At 45.3% G+C, this 24,039-nt stretch overlaps 2 protein-coding genes across 8 annotated transcripts; one reads left to right on the forward strand and one right to left on the reverse strand.

Annotated features, from left to right (window-relative positions):
- On the forward strand, positions 1 to 8,728 carry hspbap1 (hspb associated protein 1). 6 transcript variants are annotated; one of them, XM_060040821.1, is made up of 8 exons: positions 8 to 119; positions 471 to 674; positions 1,205 to 1,389; positions 2,255 to 2,391; positions 3,707 to 3,878; positions 5,635 to 5,718; positions 6,407 to 6,517; positions 7,357 to 8,728. In XM_060040821.1, the coding sequence occupies exons 1-8, from the start codon at positions 38 to 40 to the stop codon at positions 7,828 to 7,830; spliced, it is 1,449 nt and encodes a 482-aa protein (XP_059896804.1). In that variant the 5' UTR covers positions 8 to 37; the 3' UTR covers positions 7,831 to 8,728. The 6 variants fall into 6 exon arrangements, with proteins under 6 accessions (XP_059896809.1, XP_059896804.1, XP_059896807.1 ...); XM_060040823.1 differs by having other exon boundaries at positions 12 to 172; XM_060040820.1 differs by having other exon boundaries at positions 28 to 125.
- On the reverse strand, positions 8,648 to 23,930 carry slc15a2 (solute carrier family 15 member 2). 2 transcript variants are annotated; one of them, XM_060040814.1, is made up of 22 exons: positions 22,922 to 23,930; positions 22,432 to 22,519; positions 21,695 to 21,793; positions 21,127 to 21,219; positions 20,338 to 20,437; positions 19,736 to 19,826; positions 19,474 to 19,551; positions 17,601 to 17,683; positions 17,049 to 17,132; positions 16,516 to 16,605; positions 16,354 to 16,398; positions 16,066 to 16,101; positions 15,613 to 15,701; positions 15,086 to 15,167; positions 14,125 to 14,256; positions 13,612 to 13,788; positions 13,399 to 13,445; positions 13,088 to 13,195; positions 12,904 to 13,003; positions 12,131 to 12,274; positions 10,537 to 10,641; positions 8,648 to 10,176 (listed from the first exon to the last, which is right to left on the reverse strand). In XM_060040814.1, the coding sequence occupies exons 4-22, from the start codon at positions 21,132 to 21,134 to the stop codon at positions 9,997 to 9,999; spliced, it is 1,779 nt and encodes a 592-aa protein (XP_059896797.1). In that variant the 5' UTR covers positions 21,135 to 21,219; positions 21,695 to 21,793; positions 22,432 to 22,519; positions 22,922 to 23,930; the 3' UTR covers positions 8,648 to 9,996. The 2 variants fall into 2 exon arrangements, with proteins under 2 accessions (XP_059896797.1, XP_059896796.1); XM_060040813.1 differs by having other exon boundaries at positions 21,695 to 21,836.
- Positions 23,931 to 24,039: the final 109 nt, after the last annotated feature.

Genomic DNA, 24,039 nt, shown 5'->3' on the forward strand with positions numbered 1-24,039 from the left:
CCTGTGACCGCCATTTTGGACCTTTCACTCCAGCGGCATGAACGGTCCTTCAACGCGTCAACAGAGCCACAATGGAGGGACTTTCACCGTAGGCAACGTTGGCAGAAAGTCCAGCAGACGTACACGTGAATTTGTTTACTTCCTCGAACGTTCATCCCGTGCAACGTTTTGTGTAAGGGGAGACACTTTCTCCAGTAGCGCCCAATAAATCGAGTCTCTACCTCCCACAAATCCGGGAAGAGGATTTGAGACCACACTATTTTAAGACAGGTCTATATTTCGGAGCTAATCGGAACTACTTAAAACATACAGCATCATTGATTGACTTTATTTTGAGCGTCTGAACTGGTTGGAAGTATTTCGTGTCATCTTCGGCCATTGAGTGATGACAGAGACATATCATACTGTCATTACATAGATTGACCTCTATCCAGCCTTAGTGTTATTCGTTTAATACACTGTCCTACTAGTAAGGGCCATGGCAACCCGAGCCAACGTTAAGCCGTTCAGCCCCACGGAGGCCCGGAGGATTCAGGATGGTTTACAGCAGCCCGCTGTCTTCCTAAACATGGCTTCTGATTGGCCAGTTTGCAACTGGAGCGTCGACCAATTGGCTGTTTCCCTGGGAGACAAGCACATCAGATTCAGGCTTGGCCGAAAAGATGAAACTAACTGTAAGACAAAAAAACAACAAACATTTCGATATCAAAATAATAATACCAAATGTACCAGAATAAATCAATACACTTCACTTTTAGTCAGAGGACACTTTAGTGACTTCAATAACATTTGGAAGACATTTTTAATTGGCTACAATGGGGGACGATTGAATGTGCAGTCCTGGTATTGCAATTACTGTGCTTAACCAACTGTGACAACATTTGGACTGCCTATAAACCATTTGATGTGCGGGCATTGTGTTCTAACTTTGAACCTCTCTTACAACTCTGTACTAGTGTTTAGTCAGCGCTGATCACATGTACGATGCATACCAAAACATGGCATAAATAATGCATGAACAATTGTAATTGATAAATGATTACGATATTTACATAGAACCGAACCACATGAATTTCTCTCTCTCTCTCTCTCTCTCTCTCTCTCTCTCTCTCTCTCTCTCTCTCTCTCTCTCTCTCTCTCTCTCTCTCTCTCTCTCTCTCTCTCTCTCTCTCTCTTACTCCCCCCTCATTGTCTTGGTTCAAAGGGCCTCTGTTTGAGACACAGTGTGCCTATGTAGAGGCTAACCTGGCCCAGTTTCTCAGATGGACCAGTGGCCACAGTGAGGCGGCTGTGGGATCTTTTGCCGCCTACCCCTTCTCGGAGTACTGGGCCTACGCTGACTACAAGTACATTGCTCACCTCTTCCAGGAGACGCCTTCGAAGTTTCAGGTACAAGCTATTCTGTTCTGATGATGGCTCATTTTCGGTTTAATGTTAATTTTATGCCAATTTCCTGTTACCTTTAAAAGGAAAGTGGGTGAGGTTGAAGAAAATACTATTAAATATCGGTCTGTTTACTCCTTTTCTGTAAGTGGTCTGCCTTGAAGCTGTTATTGAGATTCAGACAAACTAGGGGTCATCCCAACCTTTCTGCCTGCACTTACTTTATACTCGCGTCAGTGTAATGTGTTTCAGAGGGGCACCCTCTGAGTCAATAGCTGCTCGTTGGTGATTTACAATGTTTTGCGGGACACATGAGCAGATGCACAGACGTAGGGCAGACAAAGTTAATCCTTTGGGTTGTTAACAAAGTAATGCATTAGGGTAGCACACTCACAGGAACAAGCGCTCCATCATGGAAACAGGGGGTGGGTTATGCATCCAGAGTCTACCTCTTAACTTCAGAATGCATACACCGAAGAAAGCAAAAGGGTTTTCCGTATATTGTTTTGTTCTTGACATTCTGAGGATGTTTTCACTGAACGGTTCAAACTTATGCTAATCACGGATTGCTGTTCCATTGTAAGCGGTTCTCGGAATACTTGCTATGCCATTTCTTGGTCTGTTCAACAACGGTATTCATCTCAAAGGCTTTAATGTTCCACCAACACAGAGATCGGGGGTCTAGTCTTTTTTTACTCCGCTCCTACTGAGATATTTGCCTTTTCGCCCCCTCCATGGCTTCACTGTAATCGACGCCGTTGTCTTTTGTCAGTGTCCTTTCCACTAACCTGTAATTTAAATCAATCCCATGACAGCTCCAATCGACCAGTCACATCGGACACGGCACTTATCACGTATGTTTTTCTCTTAGGATGTCAGGTGGTCCGACTTTGGCTTTGAGGGGCGCGACGGGCAAGCCAGCACCCTGTGGATCGGCACCCAGGGGGCCAACACCCCATGTCACCTGGACTCGTACGGCTTCAACCTGGTGCTGCAGGTGCAAGGAAGGTAGGGCTTGGCGATTAATCGAATTTTGATCGTGATTTTAGCGTCAAACAATCACAAAACTAATATTATCGAGTTGAAACGTTTTTTTTGTTTGTTTTTCTCATTAAGTGTGGATACATATCTGTACATTATTTTAGCATTTTAACATTTTCTATTTGACCATTTTGTGTATTTTTTAAGGCTAACTTTCAAAGTTCTCAGTTACAAAGTGTTTTTTGGGAGAAACATGCTTAATACATGTTTCAAACTAAAAAAATAATCGTTTGAATATCGTGATTTCAATATTGACCAAAATTATCGTGATTAGGATTTTTTCCATAATCGAGCAGCCCTAAAGGAAGGTGAGGTTAACCAGCGGCCAGTGTGGGCTAAACATTCCTGTCCTTCTGCTGTTAGGCCTCAGCTGCTAAGCTGTCATGATGAGGGGCTGATGATATGATATGATTGGAATCTGTCTGTGTGTTCGTGCATTGGCTCGTGTGTGTGCGCTTGATTCAAGATGTAGGCTAACCAATCCTTGACGAGACAAATCCTTTCACCAAAGGGGATTCTAGGCAATATCCTTATGAATAGATACACTCGAGATGTCAGAGGTCAGAAATTCATGATGTCAAATTGAGCTGAAAGGTGTGTGTGTGTGTGTGTGTCTAAAGCCAGGAAAAATACAGTGAGGCCGGCCGCCTTGAGAGAAGGTGACTAGATTACGTTAGACACAGGCCCTATTGTGGTATGGAGGTCTCCTGACAGAAAGAGGAAAAAATATAAATTTGTATCTTATCTCTCTCCTTTTACTTTCTCAAGCAAGCACAATTCTTATCTTATACCCGGTAATTGTGTCTCAGAGGTCATTTCAATAGGCAAAGAAATGACTGATTGTTCTTGGTCGCTGTTGATCTGTAGAAGGAATCTTCACAGAATGCTGATGAATCCTTAAAGCTCACAGAGCTTTTGTGATCGCGGTGTCGTGACACAGACGAACTTGGATTGAATTGGAGCAGTCGAGCACGTCAACGCTGTTGAAAGCGCCACAGATGTCTAGAACAATGGAACAATTCAGGGAACGGAGGAACACAGTAAAAATGTTGGGTTTAGAGACGGATTGGGATGTCCTCATTTGAGGAGTGGAAGTTGCCCTCCCTTATCAATTTGATCGTGCCGTCAGTCCCATTGTAGCAACTTGTCCAATTGTATTCGGTGTATCGAGTTCATCGGTATTGTGAGCCTCTATCGTTTGTTATACGGGTCCCACCTAGTGACGGCTCTGCTTCTTTTGTCGTCCTCTCTCACTTCTCCTCTCTCACGCGTCGTCATACAGGAAGCGCTGGCACCTGTTTCCTCCCGAGGACACGGCCAGCATGTACCCCACCCGGATCCCCTACGAGGAGTCCAGTGTCTTCAGCCGGGTGGACGTGGTCCGCCCCGACCCGGCCAAGTTCCCGGCCTTCAGGACGGCCAGGCCCCACCGGGTCACCCTGCAGCCTGGACAGGTCAGCCCCGGGCCCCCGCCCTCCCTCCCTCCCTTCCTTCCTCCCTCGCTTCGTCCATCACACAGATGGAAGCCTCCGTAGCTCAGGTTTAGAAACTAAAAGCCGTGCCATGCCCCTCTAAAGGCTCAGTTATGGCTCCACGTCGACGCAACACAACGGTGCAGACACTGCGACGCAGTCGTGAACCTGTTTCGGTTCTGCGTCGGGTTTTAGTGTGCGGACCAATCGTAGCACTTGCTGCTGCGTCGCCTTGACGCAAGGTTAACATTTTTGGGAGGCACAGGTCAGGCCCTCGCGGTGGACGCAAGGAGAGTCCGCAAGGACGTAATGGGTCCGTAAACCCCCTTGTGTTGCCTCAACGTGGAACCATAACTAAGCCTTTACTCTGAGCCACCTTGTTTGAACCATTCGGGGAAACTCTGGCATAAGTAAATCTAGCAACTTTTGAGTTTCAATGCCTTTGCTTCTTTAGTATTGCAGCTCGGCGACAGTGTTGATTCACATTGTAAACCCAAGGGTGAGAGGAAGTGAAATGTCGGTTAAGTCAACTGTGCAGACAGATATGCAGTCACAGAATTTGTGGCATGTGATAAATGACTTTTGTCACAGAGTAGGTAATCATAACGATGTATTTCCTTGCTCATCAGGCGATGTCCTCGTGATGTTAAGCAGAAATAATATTGGTCTTTATGGTCTTTTTTGTGCTTAGCTTTTTTAAATGGGCTGAGGAATGCTCATTAAAACTATAACTATGTTCTGAAACACCCTGGCAGATATTAGCTGAACGGGCCTGATCGGTATGCATTGCGTCTAACACAGAACCGTATCCTCATCTGGTTGCCTTGTACGTCAATTTGTTTATGAGTACAATCTCAGCCTGGTGCTCGACTATCATTCGGTCACCGTTACCTCACTTTATCCTCCAGTAGCAGTCTGGTAAGAAGGAAAGCAGCGAGGGGAGTCAGGGCCAGGGCGTACCATTATCCTATAACCCTCAACCTGGGTATCTCTGTCCAATCCCCCCCCTCACACCATTCCTTCTCGCCCACCATTTCTGACACAGTGCTGCTGAGCCTTTTCCCAAAAGTCAAAACATTGCATCGACATAGAAGTTAGCTTTCCATCCTTATCATCGCTGTTGTCATTGGCTACCTCAGAAGTCCCCCGTTGCACCACACACTCTCTCTTATCACCGCAACCCTTCTCCGCAGTCACATGGTATCTTTTAAACTCGTATCACGTGAGGAGGCATACTAAGTTTTTATGTTTGTCATGTTTTTCATTTTGAATTATCAGTCAGTTCATTTATTGTGAAGTTAGTTAATTTTGTGCTTTTGTCTTTTTGTCAAATTGTTCACATTACCCAATACCCACCATTTCTCAGCTATGATTTTAATAAGCCTTGATCAGTCCAAATGGGCCCTATCAACGCCAAGGCACTTGGCAATATGTCAGCTGCCAACACAAATGACATACTGAGTGCACAGCGATGACACTATTGGAAAGCTTAAAATATTTCAGCAAAATCAAACAAAGCACAGAGCTGTGCTCCTTTCATGCCATTGCGTGTCGATGAATCAATGAAGCCGTCTCATTCGAAAAGAGATGGGAGTCACACAAGAGGGAACTGGGTGCTAGGCTGGAAAAGGTGATGTACTGCCACCTAGTGGATTGTCCGCATGATTGCGTCATCTGTAATTGCTGAACAATAGCAATTCTAAGGACAAAGTAAAATCTCTTGAATGGTCCCCAACAGGTGCTGTACGTCCCCAGACACTGGTGGCACTATGTGGAGTCCTTGGATACAGTCACTGTTAGCGTCAACACCTGGATAGAGTTGGTAAGCTAACAACCCCCCCGCCTTATCCACGCAACACACACTTACTGCTTTCTATGAACAGACGACTGATGTCTGATACTTTACCTCAAAATGAAAGGGGCTCTTCAGGCGAAAAAATGGTCATTTTGAGGGGAGCCAATTTACTTTGAAAGAGCGCCCGGGCTAACGGATGGCTGATGCTCACAGCGCTAAGTGCTGCCATCCGACGGCGCCTCCCCAATCGGAGCAATGAACACGTCCTGTAGTGAAGGATTCACACCGTCATTATGTTGTGTGTGTGTGTGTGTGTGTGTGTGTGCGCGCGCACGCGCGCGCGTGTGTGCGTGCAGATACACCGTGTGTGCGCATGGGCACATCCACAATTATTGGGTATGAGTGTGTGTATGCGAGTATTCCTTCAGAATTTGTGTGTGTATTGGTACGTGCGTGTGTGCAAATTAGAGTGCCTGCAGCAGAAGAAGCCCAGCCTCAGCCAGGGAGCGGTTTATTCAGCTGGGCCGTCCCTCCCTGCAAGGTCACTGACGGTGCTGGAATCTCTGCAAGCAGCCCCCAGCCCCCTACTATCCTCCACCCCTCTTTCAGATCATACCCATGCTCTATTCCCTCTGTGCTCTCCAACCTGTGTCCATCCGTCCGTCCATTCCACCCAGACTGACTGGCCTTTGTTGACCCTCTTTGCCCGTGACAGGAAGTGGACGACGAGGCGAGGGTCAGCGAGGCCGTGACCAAGGCGGTGGTGTGCGCGCTGAAAGCAGCGCCCAGCCAAGACAACCGCGACACGTGGCTCAACCCCACCGAGGTAGAGGCATCCAGACGGAGAGAGAGAGAGGGAGTGTTGTTTACATGACTTGTCTTCGTCTTCGGCTAGACTCCACACACAAAATCCAATCCACGGCGTGGGCAGGAGCCAAGCGGTCTGGGGTTGTGCGTTGAAACGCACACAATCACTTTTGAGATGTCTAGCCAAATGGATCAAGTTGCGAATGAAGAATTATACATATTCGTATCTCCTCTGATAACATGCTTGCGATTAAGCTTGTTTCTCCTAGGAACATCGTATTTACACAAGAGTTATGTAATTACGGCCTCAGGCTTAAAAGGCTGTCATATACACGTCTTTCTGGTGCCTGTCGGCTGCTGCTTGCATAGCAATTTCACATGAAGCTCTACTTTAATGTTTGTTTGAAAGACGATAAGCAAAAACCCTTTTGAGGCTCCTCTTAGTGCAACCGAGAGCAGGATGAGTGGCAGTAGCATCCACCCTTCACACACTCCCCCCCCCCCCCCCCCCCCCCCCCGTGCAGGCAGTGATTTGCTGTTCAGGAAGAGCTTAGGGACCTCTGATAGGAATGGGATCCAGAGGGAGAGAAGATACCCGAGTTCACTGAAAGTTTAAACTCGGCCGGCCAAAATCCTGGGAGATTGACACTAATCCAGCGCTAATAAATAAAGGATTACAATCTGAATCAATACTTGGCTTGTCGTTCGACTAACGACACGCTGTCAGACACTGATGTAGTCTGTAGATTCGCATGGATCTCTCTAAGTGCGTCGTCTCAAACAAAAGTGATGCCAGACCGGCTGAAGCACAATCGAATTCCACCGCTCACCACTTTTATTGTCCCTCATCCTTTGCAGGACGGAGTGGCCACTCACGAGGAGAACATGCAGTGCCTGAACCTGGCGGTGCAGGCGTGCGCGCAACAACCGCCGACCAAAACGAAAGCCCTGAAACGAGACTCTGCCGGGCGGCCCGCTGACCCGGGCGTGGAACCTACGCCCATTACCGCTGCCTTTGGGCCACACCTGGTCCTGGTGCCCTGCACCCCTCGCGAAGACACCCCCGGCTATGACGCGACCTGCCCCGCCGAAACACCAACCAAGCAGGCCAAACAGTCGGGGTCCTCGGCAGACCACCCTGCCGGAGCCGACGGGTTCGGGGGGCCCGCCGCTGAGCAGGGTCGGGTACAGGGGGCGGGGGATGCGCTGCCAATCACCACCAACGACCTATTGGACTGCCTGGTGCATCCTGATGTCATCAGCCGCGTCACAGAGCTGTTGTTGGAGAAGCGGAGCGGGAGACGCCCCGGGGTCACACCCGCACATCGTTGAGGTTTCGATCCACGGTAAATGACACATGGGACTTATTTGTGTTGTGTGGAGGCGAGAAGATTGTGTTCAAAGGAGCATCAAACCAGTCTTCACGCTTCTTGTTTGTTTATTAAAGAGGCTTTGGTGCAAATGACTCCTGTTTAGGCTAGAGGGGTATGTGTCTGGACACCAACGTGGTGCTAAGCTTTCGCTTGATAGGTTAAGATTTTGACCCCAGTCCCCTGTTTGGCAGGATCAGAATCCCATTGTTTAAAACATCCCTTTAAAGGCTACTTTGGCTGTGATTAAGGAGTGAAATGCTTCCCCCCCCGAGTAAGCAGTTATTCCAAACTTCTGATGAGTCACAGAAATACAAACAGTTGGAGGAAATAACTGAGGATTAATTGAGCAATTCATAAGCCGATCAAGTAAATGTGGGAATAAATATCAGCAAGTTCCCGGGTTTTGACACATGCCTTGTTTACACAACCTAATTCGGCATCAGGAATAAAAAAAAAATCCACAATGTTGTTTTTTAAACCGATCAAGTAAATGTGGGAATAAATATCAGCAAGTTCCCGGGTTTTGACACATGCCTTGTTTACACAACCTAATTCGGCATCAGGAAGAAAAAAAAAATCCACAATGTTGTTTTTTCATTTAAAGAAGTCAAAAGTTGTTAACTTGACATTGTTAGTGGGAAATTAATTTACTCACTCCTCATATAGTAATCAGAGCATTGCTTTCCAACAGCAACAGCAGATTGTAATGGTGTTGTGATTGGTTTAATTGCAGAACATTTGTCAGGGTTCTCCAGGAACTTTGAATTGACGCAGAGTTAATTGGAAAATTAATGTTAATTATTGCATACATTTTATACATTTGTTTTCTTAAAAAAAATAAAAGACATTCTACAGAATGGTGTCCAAGCCTTATAAAAAATATTTAACATCAAATACTGGAAAGCAGCAAGGTCTCATTTATCCATAATGTAGGCAAAATATGTGTTCAGTCAAAGGCAATCCTTTAGTATGTGAATAGTTCTCTAATTAAGATGATTAATACCAAAGTAGACAATAGGAAACAAGGTTAAAGTCCTTCGGAGGAGACGTAAAACTGAGGTCCGGACTCACTGAGGTCATAAAAGATCCCATCCTCCTGTATAATTGGCTGACTCATTAATTCCCTCGCTCTCCACCTCAAGCTGGTGTGTGGTGAATGTTCTGCCGCAGATTGGCTGCCGTGCATCACCCAAGTGGGTGCTACACACTGGTGGTGGTTAGTGAGGTTCCCCCCTTCACTGTAAAGCGTCTTTGAGTGTCTAGAAAAGCGCTATATAAATTCAATCCATTATTATTATTATTATAAAGAGCCATTCAAAGAGATTTTAGAAAGTTAAAATCTATGTTTTGTGCAACATTTTAAAGTATAATTTCTGGCGCAACAAACCCAAAATAATATTCTTGTCATTAAAAATAAAAATAAACATGTTAAAAATTTGTAAAAATAGAATCGCAGATTTGCATTGACGATTCATCACTGGTCATACAATAAACAAGAAACCAAAAAATATTCATCCCATCTTAACATGTAAACGTCACAAATAAAGTACATAAGTCGGCAATATAATTAATTACAAAAACCAAAATAAATCATCCCCGGAAACTGGGATTGCAGAATACTATTATTGCCTTTTCACAGGCACACTTTAAGGCAAAGCAGAGACTAGGGAGTTGATTAAGACATTGGCAGTACTCACCTTCTGCCCTCAATTTCTAATCCCTGTGCAATAATTAGGGGAAGAAGTATGAACGTCTGACACTAAATGCGTACCTGAAGTCTATTAGTGTGACGTGTATTAGTCGCTGAAACGTGTGCGATGTCGCCCTGTGACAGCTAATTTACATATCATGTATGTGACATCTCTTTTGGATGAATCTGATGACAATAAAAACAGCTATGCATCATGGGAGATAGTACTGAAATGAGTGCACACCGGCAGGTCTAAACTTCTCGGAGGTTGCATTAACGGCATTATTAAGTAGTGCACTATAAAGGGATCCAGATTCGTCCAATCATATTTCGGACAGCATTACAAAATGGCGACTCGCCCAAATAGTGAGCTACGTAGGGGCACCGGCGGACCAATCCGAACAGGGCCGAAGGTGGGAAGGCGGTGGGCCGAGTTTATAGTTTGGTCATCTTCTCGGTCATCTTCAGCTCGTCCTCGCTCTCTCCCTTCGCAGCATCCTGCTGGTACAGTTTGTCCAGCTGACTCGGGTCCACGTAGGTGTAGAAGTAGGCCATGATGGAGAAGATGATGCACACCGCCACCAGCAAACACGCAAACAACACAAACTCCGCCCACTGCAAACAGCAGAGGAAGACCGCTACGGATCAGTAGTATTGACACAGTACTCTCTCTCTCTACTGTGGCTCTATGGGTAAGAGTTCACCCAACAACAATAGGCGGTCGTTTGGGTTTTACTGAGCGCAATCAAGGTGGCTGTTCTGGCAGGCCTTTATCTGTCAGTGTTTTACACGTACGCCAACCATCCACCACTCAAGGTTAACTTTGAACCTCATTTCTCTCATGGAATGTCACAAAGTGACGTCAAATTCCATGTCTAAACACCCCCGACGTTGCCTGTGCAATGTATGTTCAGGACACGTTTAGTCAAACGTGAGGTGTGTGTTGTGTGCAACTGTTCCCATAGGTTGTCTCACCTGTTCCAGGCCCCCCCCCTCCGCCACGATCAGCACGATGACGTTGCCGAAGGCGACGGTGAGCAGCCAGCCGGCCTGCAACACTGACTTCATGTTGGCCGGAGCCTGGGGCGAGGGGAGAGAGAGAGAGAGTTACACCTGGGAGTTACACCACTTTAAGCAGCGGTTCCCGACCTGGGTGTCTGGACCACACTTGGGGGTTGTCCGATAAGCATCTGAGGCCATGGGAGAAGATGCAGAATTATATATAGATGTAGATATCTAAAACAATTGTATGCACTAAAATACCATATAATACCACACACGTTTGTACATTCACTTTGAAATTGTTAATAACCTTTACGGCATATGTTGGTTTGTACATTCAATTGGAAATTGTTAATAACCTGACGGCATATGTTGATTAACCTGACACACACAATGGTTTGTTGCACAGAACCATCTGGAAGTCGTCCATTGAAAGTGTTTGGAAAAGGGCAGGCACTTTCAAAGAACACTCGGCAGGTGATTGGATGAAGCTGTCCATCACCAGCTATCACGTAGATCACGTGGTTCCTCTTAGGAAGCTGATTGGTCCGAACCACTGTGGGTCAACCACAAGCGCATAACTGAAAGCCTGGTAAGATGGATTCTCACAAGATCGAGCTCTCACAAATACAGCTGCCTCGCAAGGTGACATGTTTACAGGGTAACAAAACTAATAATTTTGAGATCCACTGACTTAAAGGGGACAGTTCAACAATGCCGTAAGAGAACGGCATTGTCATTGGGGTAGAAGTAGAAAGATCCAGATAAGCCGGGTTGAGGTGCAGGTTGAGGTGTGTGGTGGATTCATGAGAGCTAATTCAGCTGTGGAGTCAGCTTCTCCTGACCCCAATGGCATCATTGTGGCGTGGCCGTGAGCTGGCATGGTCTAGCAGAGCTGACCACTCCGTACAAACACAACTTAGGGAAAATATTTTTGTTTACGCCATTCCGTCCAAACTTCAAAAAGAGGGGTTGATTGTCCTGTGAACCGTGCCTCTATTGGCCCTGACACACCATTCAGACTGCCAATCGTCAGCAGAAAAGGCAGTCGGACCGATTTGGCCGATTCAACATGTGCAATCGGTGGAAAAGAACCCTGTGTGTGTTGGTGTGTCAGGGCCTTAAGGAGACAAGCCTCCGGGATTGTGCCAAGTCGGAGGGAACCCTGTTCCTCCCTCCCTGGTGCTCCCATTTAACTCCCCGACAGGATGAGTTAAAGGAGACCAAACACCCCCTTAGAGCTGTGTACGGAAAGCCTCCTGGCCCTCTTCTGGTTTTTCATTCAGGGACGGAGCTATAGTGCAGTTCCCGCTTTCGCTGTCGCCGCTCCCTGCAGATCTGAGGGGAGTGTTGCCAGAAGGTTGGATTGATGTTACCTGGCAACCCAAAAACGACTAGAACCAAAGACAATGAACATACAGAGGGCAATTTGAGTCCATTTTCACATCTTATCCTACACTTTTAAGACTCGTTTCGGGGTTCGGTTTGCCCTTAACTCCTTAATACACACAAGAAATATCAAAGCAAATACAAGTGGTGTTGACGTGACGTATGCGGGGGGTCCAACCTGTGAGTAGGAGAACTCCAGGCCGGTGACGGAGAACATGACTTCCCCGACGGTGATGAGGACGTACTGGGGAATCTGCCAGGCGATGTTAACATTGTTGGCCATCACGTCCTCAAACCTGGCTGCCACGATGCTTTCACCTTCCTAGCGAATGACATTCGGGAGACAATGAGTTAAAGGCGCAGTGCGTAGGATTTAGCGGCATCTAGCAGTGAGGTTGCAGATTGATAACTAACTGATTACCCCCAATCCCCCCATCCCATTCCTTTCCAACGAGATATGAGATGCTACGGTGGCCTGTAAGGTGCCAATAGATACTTCCAAAACGAGTGTGACAGCATTGAGTAGCCAAGTCACAAGTGATGAGAGGGCCTTGATAGGTCTTTAAATTGTACTTGGTTATTAAGTCTGTAAAACTAAAGATCTTCATACCTAACAAGTAAGATAGAGGATTTTGATCAAAGATGAAAAACCTTCATCGCTAGAGCTATTTGTTTCCACTGGGCTTCTGTACACATGGCAGCCTCAAAAGAAGAGGACCTGCTCCATATGTAAATATAAAGGGCTCATTCTAAGGTATGAAAAAACGCAATTCATATTTTCAAATGATTAAACACTAATGAAAACGTACTCTTGAATTACATATTCCAGTTCCTCAAAATCTGTTCCGCAGACCGCAACTCAATTCCACACACTGCACCGCAAGTATTATGGGATGCTCCACATGTTATCGTGCTGTAAAGCTGGGGAGTATAGTCATACAAAACACATACCTTCTTGAGTATGAAGGTGTATGAGGCACCAAAGTCTAGAAGACCCAGGTCCAGATTGGAGAAAACCCCTGTTGGCGCCTCGCACTTGACACTTGAGTATCTACCAGGGAAGAGTTGATGAAGGTGAGACAAATAAATCAACGTCTGTCACCATTTAGTCATAATCTGTCAGGGGAAAACCAACCGATTCCTTGTTAAGTTCTGGATTGGAGACATGATGTAGTTAGCCTGGACATTGATGGGAACATCCGTAAGATACACGCTGGTGTTTTCAGGAAGCGTGCTGATGAACCTGTAACACAAGTTTGTTGGTTTCTTCATCTTTTGATCACTTTGTCATCGTCATCATCATCGCTGTTGTGAGAATCAAAGCTCTGCCATCAAACTTGTTATGTATGTGCATAATGTAGGTGTACACAACATTATGTACATATACATTTCAGATAAATATAATACATATATATATAGATATACATAAAGGTATAAATAAAATACCTCAAAAAGGCATTCCCGCCAGGATCTTTCTCAATATTGTCCTCCACCTGAAACGAAAAATACAGCGACACCGAAGTGAGCAGAAGCGAGCGAGGTGACAGACACAAGGACACGGCCCATGAGGTAATGATTCTGAGATTATTGATTCATTCCTGAAGGCTCGACACCCATTAACATCCAGCTCAATGGGCTGGACTCTCAGTTCACACTCACAAGGTCATGCTCCATTCCGTTTCCCGACGCTACCGGGTACAGGATGAGACTGTAGGCTCGCTGCTCCGTGTACGACTGCGTGATTTCAGTGGGGTGGACCAATCCGGGGGAATGGACGAGTATGGTCAGGTTGGTGCTGTGCTCTCCCAGGTGAAGCGTTTTGTACTCCTGGGGGTCCTAACGAACACAAAGCCGGTCTGGGATTAGAAACGTGCCAACGAGAGGACCTCCGGCATTACAAAGCTTTGATTCTCCTCAGATGTCAATGGAAAACATATGATATAAATGTGTGTTTTTATCAAGAGCTAACAGCCGAGTGCAGTATGTGGGTAAGTACACCTCCACGGCATTTAAACCATGACGGCTGATGAGTTTCATGAGGATTTGTTGAAGGAGTGTGTGTCTGTTAGGTCACACACTCACAGAACATAAGGACGGACGAATGCAAGAAAAACAGAAACACAAACAGTGCACAAAAAGTCATTTTAAAACAATAAAACCTTCGCCGCTTACCTGAAATGACCTGATGGGCATTTTAAGCGGGTCAGAGCTGGTGACAGGTAGAGATAGAGAGAGATCTCCCTCCATCAGGTTATAGACCTGAACGAGACTCTCTCCTGGTCCCGCAGGCTCCACCACTGATTTCTAGAAGAACAGACAGAGGGTGGCAGAGAGAGACGACACAGGGGAGTAAGTGTTTGTGTGTGTGTGTGTGTGTGTGTGTGTGTGTGTGTGTGTGTGTGTGTGTGTGTGTGTGTGTGTGTGTGTGTGTTTTTGTGAGTGTGCATCCTCACTTTAGTTTTTGTAAGTTAGTAAGTTAGCAAGTAAGTAGGTTAACACTCACACACACACAAACAAGTGTTTGTGTGTGTGTGTGTGTGTGTGTGTGTGTGTGTGTGTGTGTGTGTGTGTGTGTGTGTGTGTGTGTGTGTGTGTTTGCTTGTTAATAATTGGGGGCAGAGAGCAAGCACACCAGCTATCTGTCCAGATTATGCTGATGAAAGGCATGCCAGTGATTTAGGTCATAGACAGACAACATCATCTTTACCCTGCAGCCAATGCCTTCTGGTGAACATTTAAATGTTTAAAGGCCTGAGTGGTTGAAGACAAAACCTATCCCTATGACCCAGGTGTGCACAACTGGGTCAACTGGGTCATTGTCTAGACAAATGCTTGCATTTGTCTAGACATTTTCAACCTAAACTACGTTTGAGACATTATGGAAACAATCAAACTCTTAATATATATAATACATAATACAATACATTGGAAGGTTTTGTTGTCTAACCCATCATCAAAACCATAATCTCTGACAGAAGTCTCTGACCTCGGTCAGAGACAGCTGACAGATGTCATGGCTGGGGCTAGATATAGAACTACTCAAATATTTTAAATATTGAATATTTTAAACCTGCCCAATCCTGATGTTTAACACTTAGCCTATGGCTAAGAATGTCCAGCTTTGCATACGAACCACCACATTGATCTCTACAAAAGCAGCGAGACCAAAGGCAATCGCCGCAAAGATCATCCCACAGGCCATCTTCCTGAGGGGCCTGGAGAGAGAGAGAGAGAGAGAGAGAGAGAGAGAGAGAGAGAGAGAGAGAGAGAGAGAGAGAGGTAAAGAGAGAGAGATAGAGGGAGAGGTAAACACAATGGAGAGAAGATAGGAGGAAGTAATGGGTGTTGTTCAATTCACAACATTTATTGTATTCATCTGTCTTAAAAACATTGTCTTAAATGTTCGGAAAGTAAGAAATGTAAGAAATGGGCAATAGACAGAACAACCAAAAAGACACACACACACACATACACACACACACACACACACACATACACACACAAACACACACACACACACACACACACACACACAATCACACGGCTCTATGTATGCTTCCACTGTTAAAACCTGACTCGATGGTTAATGTGTGACCTCTGAGGCCAAAGCCAACTTGCCTCATTAACAAATCAACGGCTGAAGACCAACGATAAACTCACGTGATGTTGACCCTGCACAGGCCGACCAGCGGGTAGATGATGAAGTCAAAGATGGGCACAAAGATCAGAATCAACAGAGCATTCAGCATCTACAGGAAAAGAGAAGGAGGAAAACATACCTGTCAATAAGTCATTAAGGTACCGCATTAAAGTCATAGAACCGTCATAAAAGCATCAAGGGTTGGAGTTGAGCAAGGACTAAGGGAGGGTAGCAAACAAAATCTGTGTGTGTATGTGTGTTTCTGTGAGTGTGCGTCTGTCTGTTTTTGTGTGTGGGTGTGGGTGGCTGGGAGTGTGTGTGTGTGTGTGTGTCTGTGTGTTTTTATTTGTGTGTGTGTGTGTGTGTGTGTGTGTGTGTGTGTGTGTGTGTGTGTGTGTGTGTGTGTGTGTGTGTGTGTGTGTGTGCCTGTGTGAGTGTATGTGGAGAGAGGCGGAAAGCTGCCAGAGCCATACCTGCATTTGGTCAGGCTTTAAAGTGAAACCTTCACCCTGTTGGGGTAACAGCCATGTTAAAAGTAAATAGGAGCCACAATTCAACGTGAACTGGATTAACTCCACAGAGATGAGGACACATTACGCTTATCAGGGGCCAAATCGCTATAAAATTGGACTACAAGGAATTTACAATTCATCCTAACAAAGGGATGGGCCAAATGTCGATCTCGATGATTATCACTCTCCATAAAGTTATTGTCATGATCATCGTTTCTAAACCCTGATAGCACTCAAATAAACCCTTACCATCGCCATGTTCATCCTGGTGGCCTGTAGAGTCCAGCGGGATCCCTGGCACATAAAGTAAAGGACAGATGATCTTGTTAAAGGCCCATTCGCTTCTAGCTGGTTTATGGTTGAGTAAGGACAGCTTTAGGCCAGTCTTAGGAGGAGGGACACTTTGAGTACCTGCTGATCGAACAGGGCCCAGAACATGGGCAGGGGGAGGTAGAGCGTCAGAACCCTGAGCACCATCTTGATCTCCTGAATCAGTCGCTTCTGTTGGGACAAGCAGAAGCACGTCCACGTTCACAGGTTGAAGAAGTCTATATCGTCACACTGCCACCCACCCATAAAACCGCTTCATGTCCGTCCAAATCGTTTCAACAATCTCACAGCTATAATCCCACAAACGTATTGTGTCCTTTTTGAGTTGTTGCCGATCAAGTTTCAAGCTCAAGGTACTTTGAAAAAGTTCCATGGTTGTATAGGGTGTATTGTTTTAGTGGCTTCCTTCTTAGACACACTTAGGAGACTAGTAGTTTCTACTAGTAATTCTCTGGTGTTTGCCTCCGTATTTTCAACACAAACGGCATGTAGGAAGCTGCTAAATCCAAACATAGCGATGTACTAAGCTTTGAACTGGGTCTCAGGGGGTGCACAGAAGCCCTTCAGTCTAGAGATATGTTATTTCCTTCAGGTGCAAAGGTGTCTCAACATACTGAGTACTTCTCCTCAGCCCAGTCCAGCCAGTGTTTCCTCTTGACATCATGCTTGGAGCTTCTGAAGCGATTTTTGATAGCAAACTGCAAAAAAAAAAGAGAGAAAAGAAAGGAAGAATATTCATTCGTTGAATGTGTCCAGAGAAGGGGGGGGGGGAATCGGCACATGGAAATAGTTAAGCCAAATTTATCACCCAGACCGGTATTGTCCTTCAAACCACCCTATGTATTACTACGACTGGAATCAGTAATCGGTAGAACAAGTTTAGACCCTCCCACCCAAACCTTAATATAATTCATCTGTTATCTCTCCTTCACATCTCCAAAAGGTTTAGTACACCTCATATACGAGTGCTTCTCATTCAATTACACAGATTCTTATGATATAGTTCTAAAATACCTCAAATGTAAAATAACCAAACATATTGTATAACATTAACAGATTGCATTGCATCATTTCTATGATATTCAGCCTGCTTTTCACAGACCTTTTACATCTGGAATACATTCACTCCCATGTCCCTACGATTAATGGGATGATAGATAACTCACCCCGATGCACTTGCAGACATCCATTAATATATTTCCCTCTGGTGGGACCTTCTTGTACATGCCGCTGCCAGAGATGAACACCACTAAACAAACAAAGCACAGATGAGACTCTTCAATACGGACTGCGGAGAGCAACAATAGCCCTTTGCATTTCTAATGGCTTCGCTCTGTGTGTAACACTCAAAGCCTGCTCAGGGTTCAATTCTGTTCAGTGGTGTACAGAAACAACATCGGGATGAGCAAGGACTGGGTTTGTTATCAAGAAGAACCACACTCATATGCGTTTCTTCAGGTTACTAGGGGTTACGAATGGCTTGCTACCAAGGGGGTCACCAACAGGAGGCCATTGATTCTGCCGGCCCGCCAGGGGACCCAGAACAGGCGTCCCATCTCCGCAACTAGTGCCCCGCCCACTGACCCACTTGCTCAAGCGCCCCCGGTGTGTTTTGATGCGGCGTGGATGACTCAGTGAGCCGTGAATCCCATTAGGATCAGCGGCGCTCCGGGATTCCGGCACAGTCAGCAGAACGGAGACCTGCCGGCTCTCTGCCCATGACAAGCGTGGACCGGCTTTTGGTCAACAGGATGATGAGCTAGACCAAACCGCCCTCCAACAGTCTCTACAAACGCACACACACAAGTACACACACACACCGGCGGAGCTAGGCTGACTGTAGGATATTCACTACGGACAAACTGATACTCATACTCATCAACTTGGGGTTTCTCTTTCTCTCGCTTCATTTTTGTTTAGATCAATCATGTGGCGGGAGGCGGAAATCTATAAGCACGTCCCTGGCAAACACAAATGCTTCCAGCTGTAGAAAAAAGTGTCTGTAAAGATTTCAAATCAACATTCTAAAATACCCTTCTGTATGCTTCGTCCATTCGTGCAAATTACTTTCTACGGTAGAAAACCTCTGAAAAAAAACAGGGAACAATGCGTTACCCTGCCCCTTGCCGTTTGTTTCCAGCCCAGCCCATCTCCCCCCAGGAAGTCCTGCTAAAAGATAGTAGGACTGCTGGATCCGAGATAAGTCGCAACGAATCTAAATTACGTTGAATGATTTGAAATGCCTTTACGTGGAGAGAAGGACGTCAGGGTAATCAACTGGCAGCTCTAGAGTCTGTTCTTGGACATTGACACTTACTGACAGCTATAATGTGAAAATCTTTTTATGAAAGTGTGATCATAAAAAGGGTAATTGAGAGATTCTGGTTTCGCAGAAACACTGCAGTACTGTGTGTGTTATGTTCAGGAGAAGTCGTGGCATAGTTGCCGTAAAAAACATAAACATCTGGTTGCCGTAAAACGTTGTTAACATCTGCAAATGGCCACGTTTAGGGAACATAAGCAATGGGAGACACATAACTTATACAAAGAGACCCTACATGTCACACATTCAACCTGCTAGCCAAAACTGATTCGCTTTGAGATTAGCTTTATGGTTTTTAAAATCCTTGTTTAGCATTATTTCTGCCAAATAAAGGAAGTAAGAAAGCCAAAGGTACTTGGGAGTGGCCATCGTGTGACCGGTGCGGATCAGCCATAGCTGCATGGAGAGGTTGATTAGCAAAACACTGTGGATAAGGAAGAGGGGGGATGTGTTTGTGCCTAGAGTAGGCAAGGCAACTCAAGGAATTTACACAATAAAGAAGTCAGGGGGGTCGACCAAGACAGGACTGGGAAGAGGTTTAGGCTGACTGACTGTAGGATTGAGTTTCTTAACTGCAGGGACAATACAAACGCTAACTAATTAGCCTTTTAACGTGAACTAGTATTGAATGACAAAGGTTGTATTGTGATATTATCATCAGGATTATTGTGATCCACGGCTATGGCCTAACAGGACAGAGGAAAGCGAACACTCACCCAAAGCCGCGACCATCAACACTGCAGGAACGCCGAAGGCAAGCGCGTAGCAGTCATCCCCGAAACATTTGACATCACCTTCGAGGGAAAGAGCCGTGAGCGTGCAGTAGCTAGCTTATGTATCGCTTCAGAGGAACAGCCCGATGCTAAATCACTGGATAGCAAACCGTTATACTGAGGAACAGTGGTATGCATGGACGTGAGTTTGGGTTTGTTGGTAACAGTAGGAACAGTGAGGTCTGGTGTCAGCCCCAGAGCTGACCTCTGAGAATAGGGGTCACGATCATGGACAGGACGCTCCCAGCATTGATCGCCATGTAGAAGATGGAGAAGAATTTCCTCGTCTCGACCACCTGTGGAGTGGATGTTGAGCACTCTTAGGCATTCAGACTGCTTAGGGGTGAGACAGGTGAGTACATAGAGTGGATAGAGAATTTGCCCCATTCAGAAGGGTCTGGGGCATGTCCCCCAGGGAGGATTGCGTGAAAGATATATACTTTGCTTGCTGATTTATATATTTACTGAAGTCCAATTCAAACAGCCATTATACGGTAAACTCATTAAAATAACTGAGTCCTGTCCCTAATTAGACTTTTAACTAACTAACTCAATCGTCCATCGAGCCAAAGGTAACATTTATAGTCTAGAGGTCCATATAGCGATTTAATATGGCAAGTTTGCATGCCGGCACTCTCACAATTACACTGATCAGCCTGTGTTACATGCTTAATCGAAATGATCCTTCTAAAGACACACGCCTTGTCATTTTATGAAAATACAGGTGAGCTCAAATTTATTTTTACAAATGATTTATATTGTTTACGATGGGAGTGCAGCAGAACAGCCGTTGCTATGGTTACCCACCTGCTCCGGCTCAAACTGGTCCCCCCCAAACGCCGCCACACAGGGCTTGATGCCCCCCGTCCCGAACGCTATGAGGATCAGGCCCACCATGGACAGCGCACTGACACACACACGCAGCGCGCGCACACACACACACACACACGCAGCACGCACACACGCAGCACGCACACATACACACACAAACACACACATACACAGAGCACACACACATAGACAGCGCGCACACACACACAGCCACACACATATACACAGCGCAAGCAAACACACATACAGCGCACACACACACACACACACATATACACAGCACAAACAAACACACACACACATATACACAGCACAAACACACACACACACACACACACACACACACACACACACACACACACACACACACACACACACACACACACACACACACACACACACACACAATCACTAGGTTAATACTGTACTAGCTATTAATGAGTGACCACAAGCATTTTTGCAATCCTTTAAACATAATTTCTAATTATTTGGGAAATATTGACAAATTGTTGTTTTTGAACTAATTAGACCAACATATGTAGCACCACCAAAATACTTTTTACATTAAAATAAATGAGAAACGTGATCGAAGTATATCTTACAACTAATGAGGCAAAAACGCAAAAGATATCAATAGAACATAAATTTGAACACCCATTTTCCTTTATACATGAGTAGCTTTGTCAAACCCTCTCCCTCTGTCTCTGTTCTTTTTGCTTCCCCAAGTCGAGATGAATGAGAACTTGGGTAATAAATTGTGCTTACATGTGCATCGAGGTGTCCCCCACGGTGGGAATCGCCCCGACAGACTTGACCACATGGCCGATGACGTACACGATGGACAGGTAGATGATGGTCCTGGGGAGGGGGAAGAGGGGGGTAGGGTCAAGGGGTCAACCAGCGATCGATGGATGGAGAAAACATTACAATTACAATTAGGGCATTTAGCAGACGCTTTTATCTAAAGCGACTTACATCGGATAATACACACACATTGACACACCGACGGCAGAATCAACCATGCAAGGCGACAGCCAGCTCGTCAGGAGCAGTTAGGGTTAAGTGTCTTGCTCAGGGACACATCAACACTCAGCTATGAGGAGCTTGGGATCGAACTAGCAACCTTTTCGGTTACAAGACAAACTGCTCTACCTCCTGAGCTAAGCCGACCCCGTAAAAACATCCAGAGGGACCTGCAGCGGCAAGTGTGGGTACCGATAACACCGCCTATACGGATAGCACTGAATGAAGTCCGAACTAAAGATGTCTGAGCTCAAGTCATGTATAAGTACACAGAAATGATGAAGGCGGGGAGAGGAAGCTCGGGACTCACTTGAATTTACCCAGCCAGGAGTCGGCTATGAGGGCCCCCAGTACAGGCGTGAAGTAGCAGAGGCTGGTGAAGGCATGGTAGATGGCGGTGGACAGGTCCCTGTCCCAGTGCAGGTAATTGACAAAATAGAGTGTCAGAACCGCTGTGTACACACACGGACAGGAAGGACGCACAGGCGGTCATTCAAAAAGGCAGACGTACAGATATGAACTGCCTATCCAATTGCAAACGTACAACGCAATAAAGCAACTATGAGTAGCCATCAGAAGTGAATCGATGAGTATGTATACCATGTCGTCTATAGTATCCCTATAGACAACGTGTCCCTAATCCCGATACTTTGGACTAATTTATCAAAATCATTTTGATAAACATAGTAGTAACATGTAGTGTTATTACCAGTAAATTGAATGTCATTTTTTTTTCACTTCCTCGTAGACACACACTGTGTGTGCGTGTACGTTTCTTGTGTACGTGTGTGTGGAGAGGGTTGTTTCTAATGAAGGAGAAAGTTGACGGACAGGTCAAGGTAGGCGTTGCTAGTGACCAGCTGTCTGATGACCATTTTTTTCCCAAAACTATTGAAATGAAGATTAATGATAAACCAATTACTTCACTAGCATATCTGTGGTACAAATATAATGTGTGTGTGTGTGTGTGTGTGTGTGTGTGTGTGTGTGTGTGTGTGTGTGTGTGTGTGTGTGTGTGTGCGTGCGCGTGCGTGCGTGCGTGCGTACCTCTCATGCCATAGTAGGAGAATCGTTCACAGAACTCATTCACGACTATGAACGCGATGCTGAGTGGGTAATTCGTTCCACACAATTTCTAAAAGACGAGAAAAAGGGAGAAGGACATAAACAAGAGGGAGCGGGGTGGTCAAACTATATAAAAGGTCACTCGATGTAAACGTCTAAGCATGGAGGCCTACTATTCAATTCAAATTGCAAATTTGCAAAGATAACGGCCATAGTGAATTGGAATTTTCCTGCATAAAATTGCTGGTGAATGCACAATTAAACATGCAGTTAATAGATTGATGGAGTTAATAGATGGAATGCGCTGTCTTTTCACCCAACTACATTAAAGTGTTCTGCATCTTCGTAAACAAAGCCTGAACTGCAAGTATCTGCTGGTTCTACGCGTAAAACTCCGAGTCAACTTTGGTTAGGGCGGAAAAAAAGTCACATTCATTTTGATGAACACTTGAAAGTTAATGGATTCAGTTACCTTCCCCATGATGGCGTTTCCAAAAAATGTTTTGCAGTTGTACAATTGTGGCAAGTTGTTTGATGGACTTCCAAGACCGTCCCTCGCTGATCTCTGAAGGCAGCTTGACGCAGAGGTGGTTCTTATGTAAACGCTCCTCGTTAATATTCCACCGAAACTTCCTCGGCTTCCTCATAAACGGCTTCCATCTCGGTCGTGTCTGTGTAGCCTGTTTCAGTGATTGCGGTCCAGCGTTTGCAAGGAGAGTGTGAATTGCCATAGAAATGCCCGATGAACGGGAGCAACTTGGATGCACAATGGGGCTTTTGTTTGAACAAAAGGCTTCAAGAGTGAAATAGCTGGCCATGGCAGCGAGGACAGCTCAAGGTTTTTTTGTAATTGTTTACATATCAGACGTTTAAAGGTTCATTTCACACATGTCCGTTGAGGGAAAAGAATGCTTGTATGGAGGACCAATGAGCTCAAATGTTGTCCTTTTAATTAAATAAATAAAAGAAGCAATTAAGAAATAGCCTATAAATAAATCCATAATTAGCCTTATTATAGAAATGTGTGATTTTATTGTTAAATAATGTACTGATATGTTCCACATTATTATGAAAATATATTTCCCGACCATAACCGTATAATTAGGCCTATAGGGTGTTTAAATGATTGGAGCAAAACGGTTCAGTTCAATTCGGTCCACTCCTCCTAGTATGCGATGATAATATACAATTCCAGCCGTGCATTTCACTTCACATTTAAAACACCTCAAGGTTTGCTTACTGGTGTGGCCTCTCAAGGCTGGCCCCTCAATGCTGACCCTCAATGCTGACCCCTCAGCAAGCCTTATGAAGAACCAATGTCACCACTTTGAAGGGTTGTGTTGCTGTCGAATATAGCAGAGGCCTATCTGTGGGTTAAGTGTTCGTCAATTCACGCTTTTGTTTCTTCACTTCTTGTTTCCACCAACTCTTTTGATATCCATCATTGGGTATTATAAAAGCATTGAATACATTTGTCTTTGTCAAATCACATCGCCATCATATTGTATGTTTCCAGGCTCAGCTAAATATGTTGAGATGTTAAGACATCCATATTTGATGCAGGTTGTTGAGGTTCTACTAATGTACACA

The sequence above is a fragment of the Gadus macrocephalus genome, chromosome 20, assembly GCF_031168955.1.
Source record: "Gadus macrocephalus chromosome 20, ASM3116895v1".
NCBI lineage: Eukaryota > Metazoa > Chordata > Actinopteri > Gadiformes > Gadidae > Gadus > Gadus macrocephalus.

Excerpts from the sequence above, each read along its gene's own strand:
- hspbap1 (XM_060040820.1), top strand. The coding sequence starts at position 38 with ATGAACGGTCCTTCAACGCGTCAACAGAGCCACAATGGAGGGACTTTC. Across the intron at positions 1,390-2,254 it reads AGACGCCTTCGAAGTTTCAG|GATGTCAGGTGGTCCGACTT; the intron begins GTACAAGCTATT and ends TTTTTCTCTTAG. Across the intron at positions 2,392-3,706 it reads GTGCTGCAGGTGCAAGGAAG|GAAGCGCTGGCACCTGTTTC; the intron begins GTAGGGCTTGGC and ends GTCGTCATACAG.
- slc15a2 (XM_060040813.1), bottom strand. Across the intron at positions 15,702-16,065 it reads TAAAGCCTGACCAAATGCAG|ATGCTGAATGCTCTGTTGAT; the intron begins GTATGGCTCTGG and ends CTTTTCCTGTAG. Across the intron at positions 10,177-10,536 it reads AGGGGGGGGGCCTGGAACAG|TGGGCGGAGTTTGTGTTGTT; the intron begins GTGAGACAACCT and ends TGCTGTTTGCAG.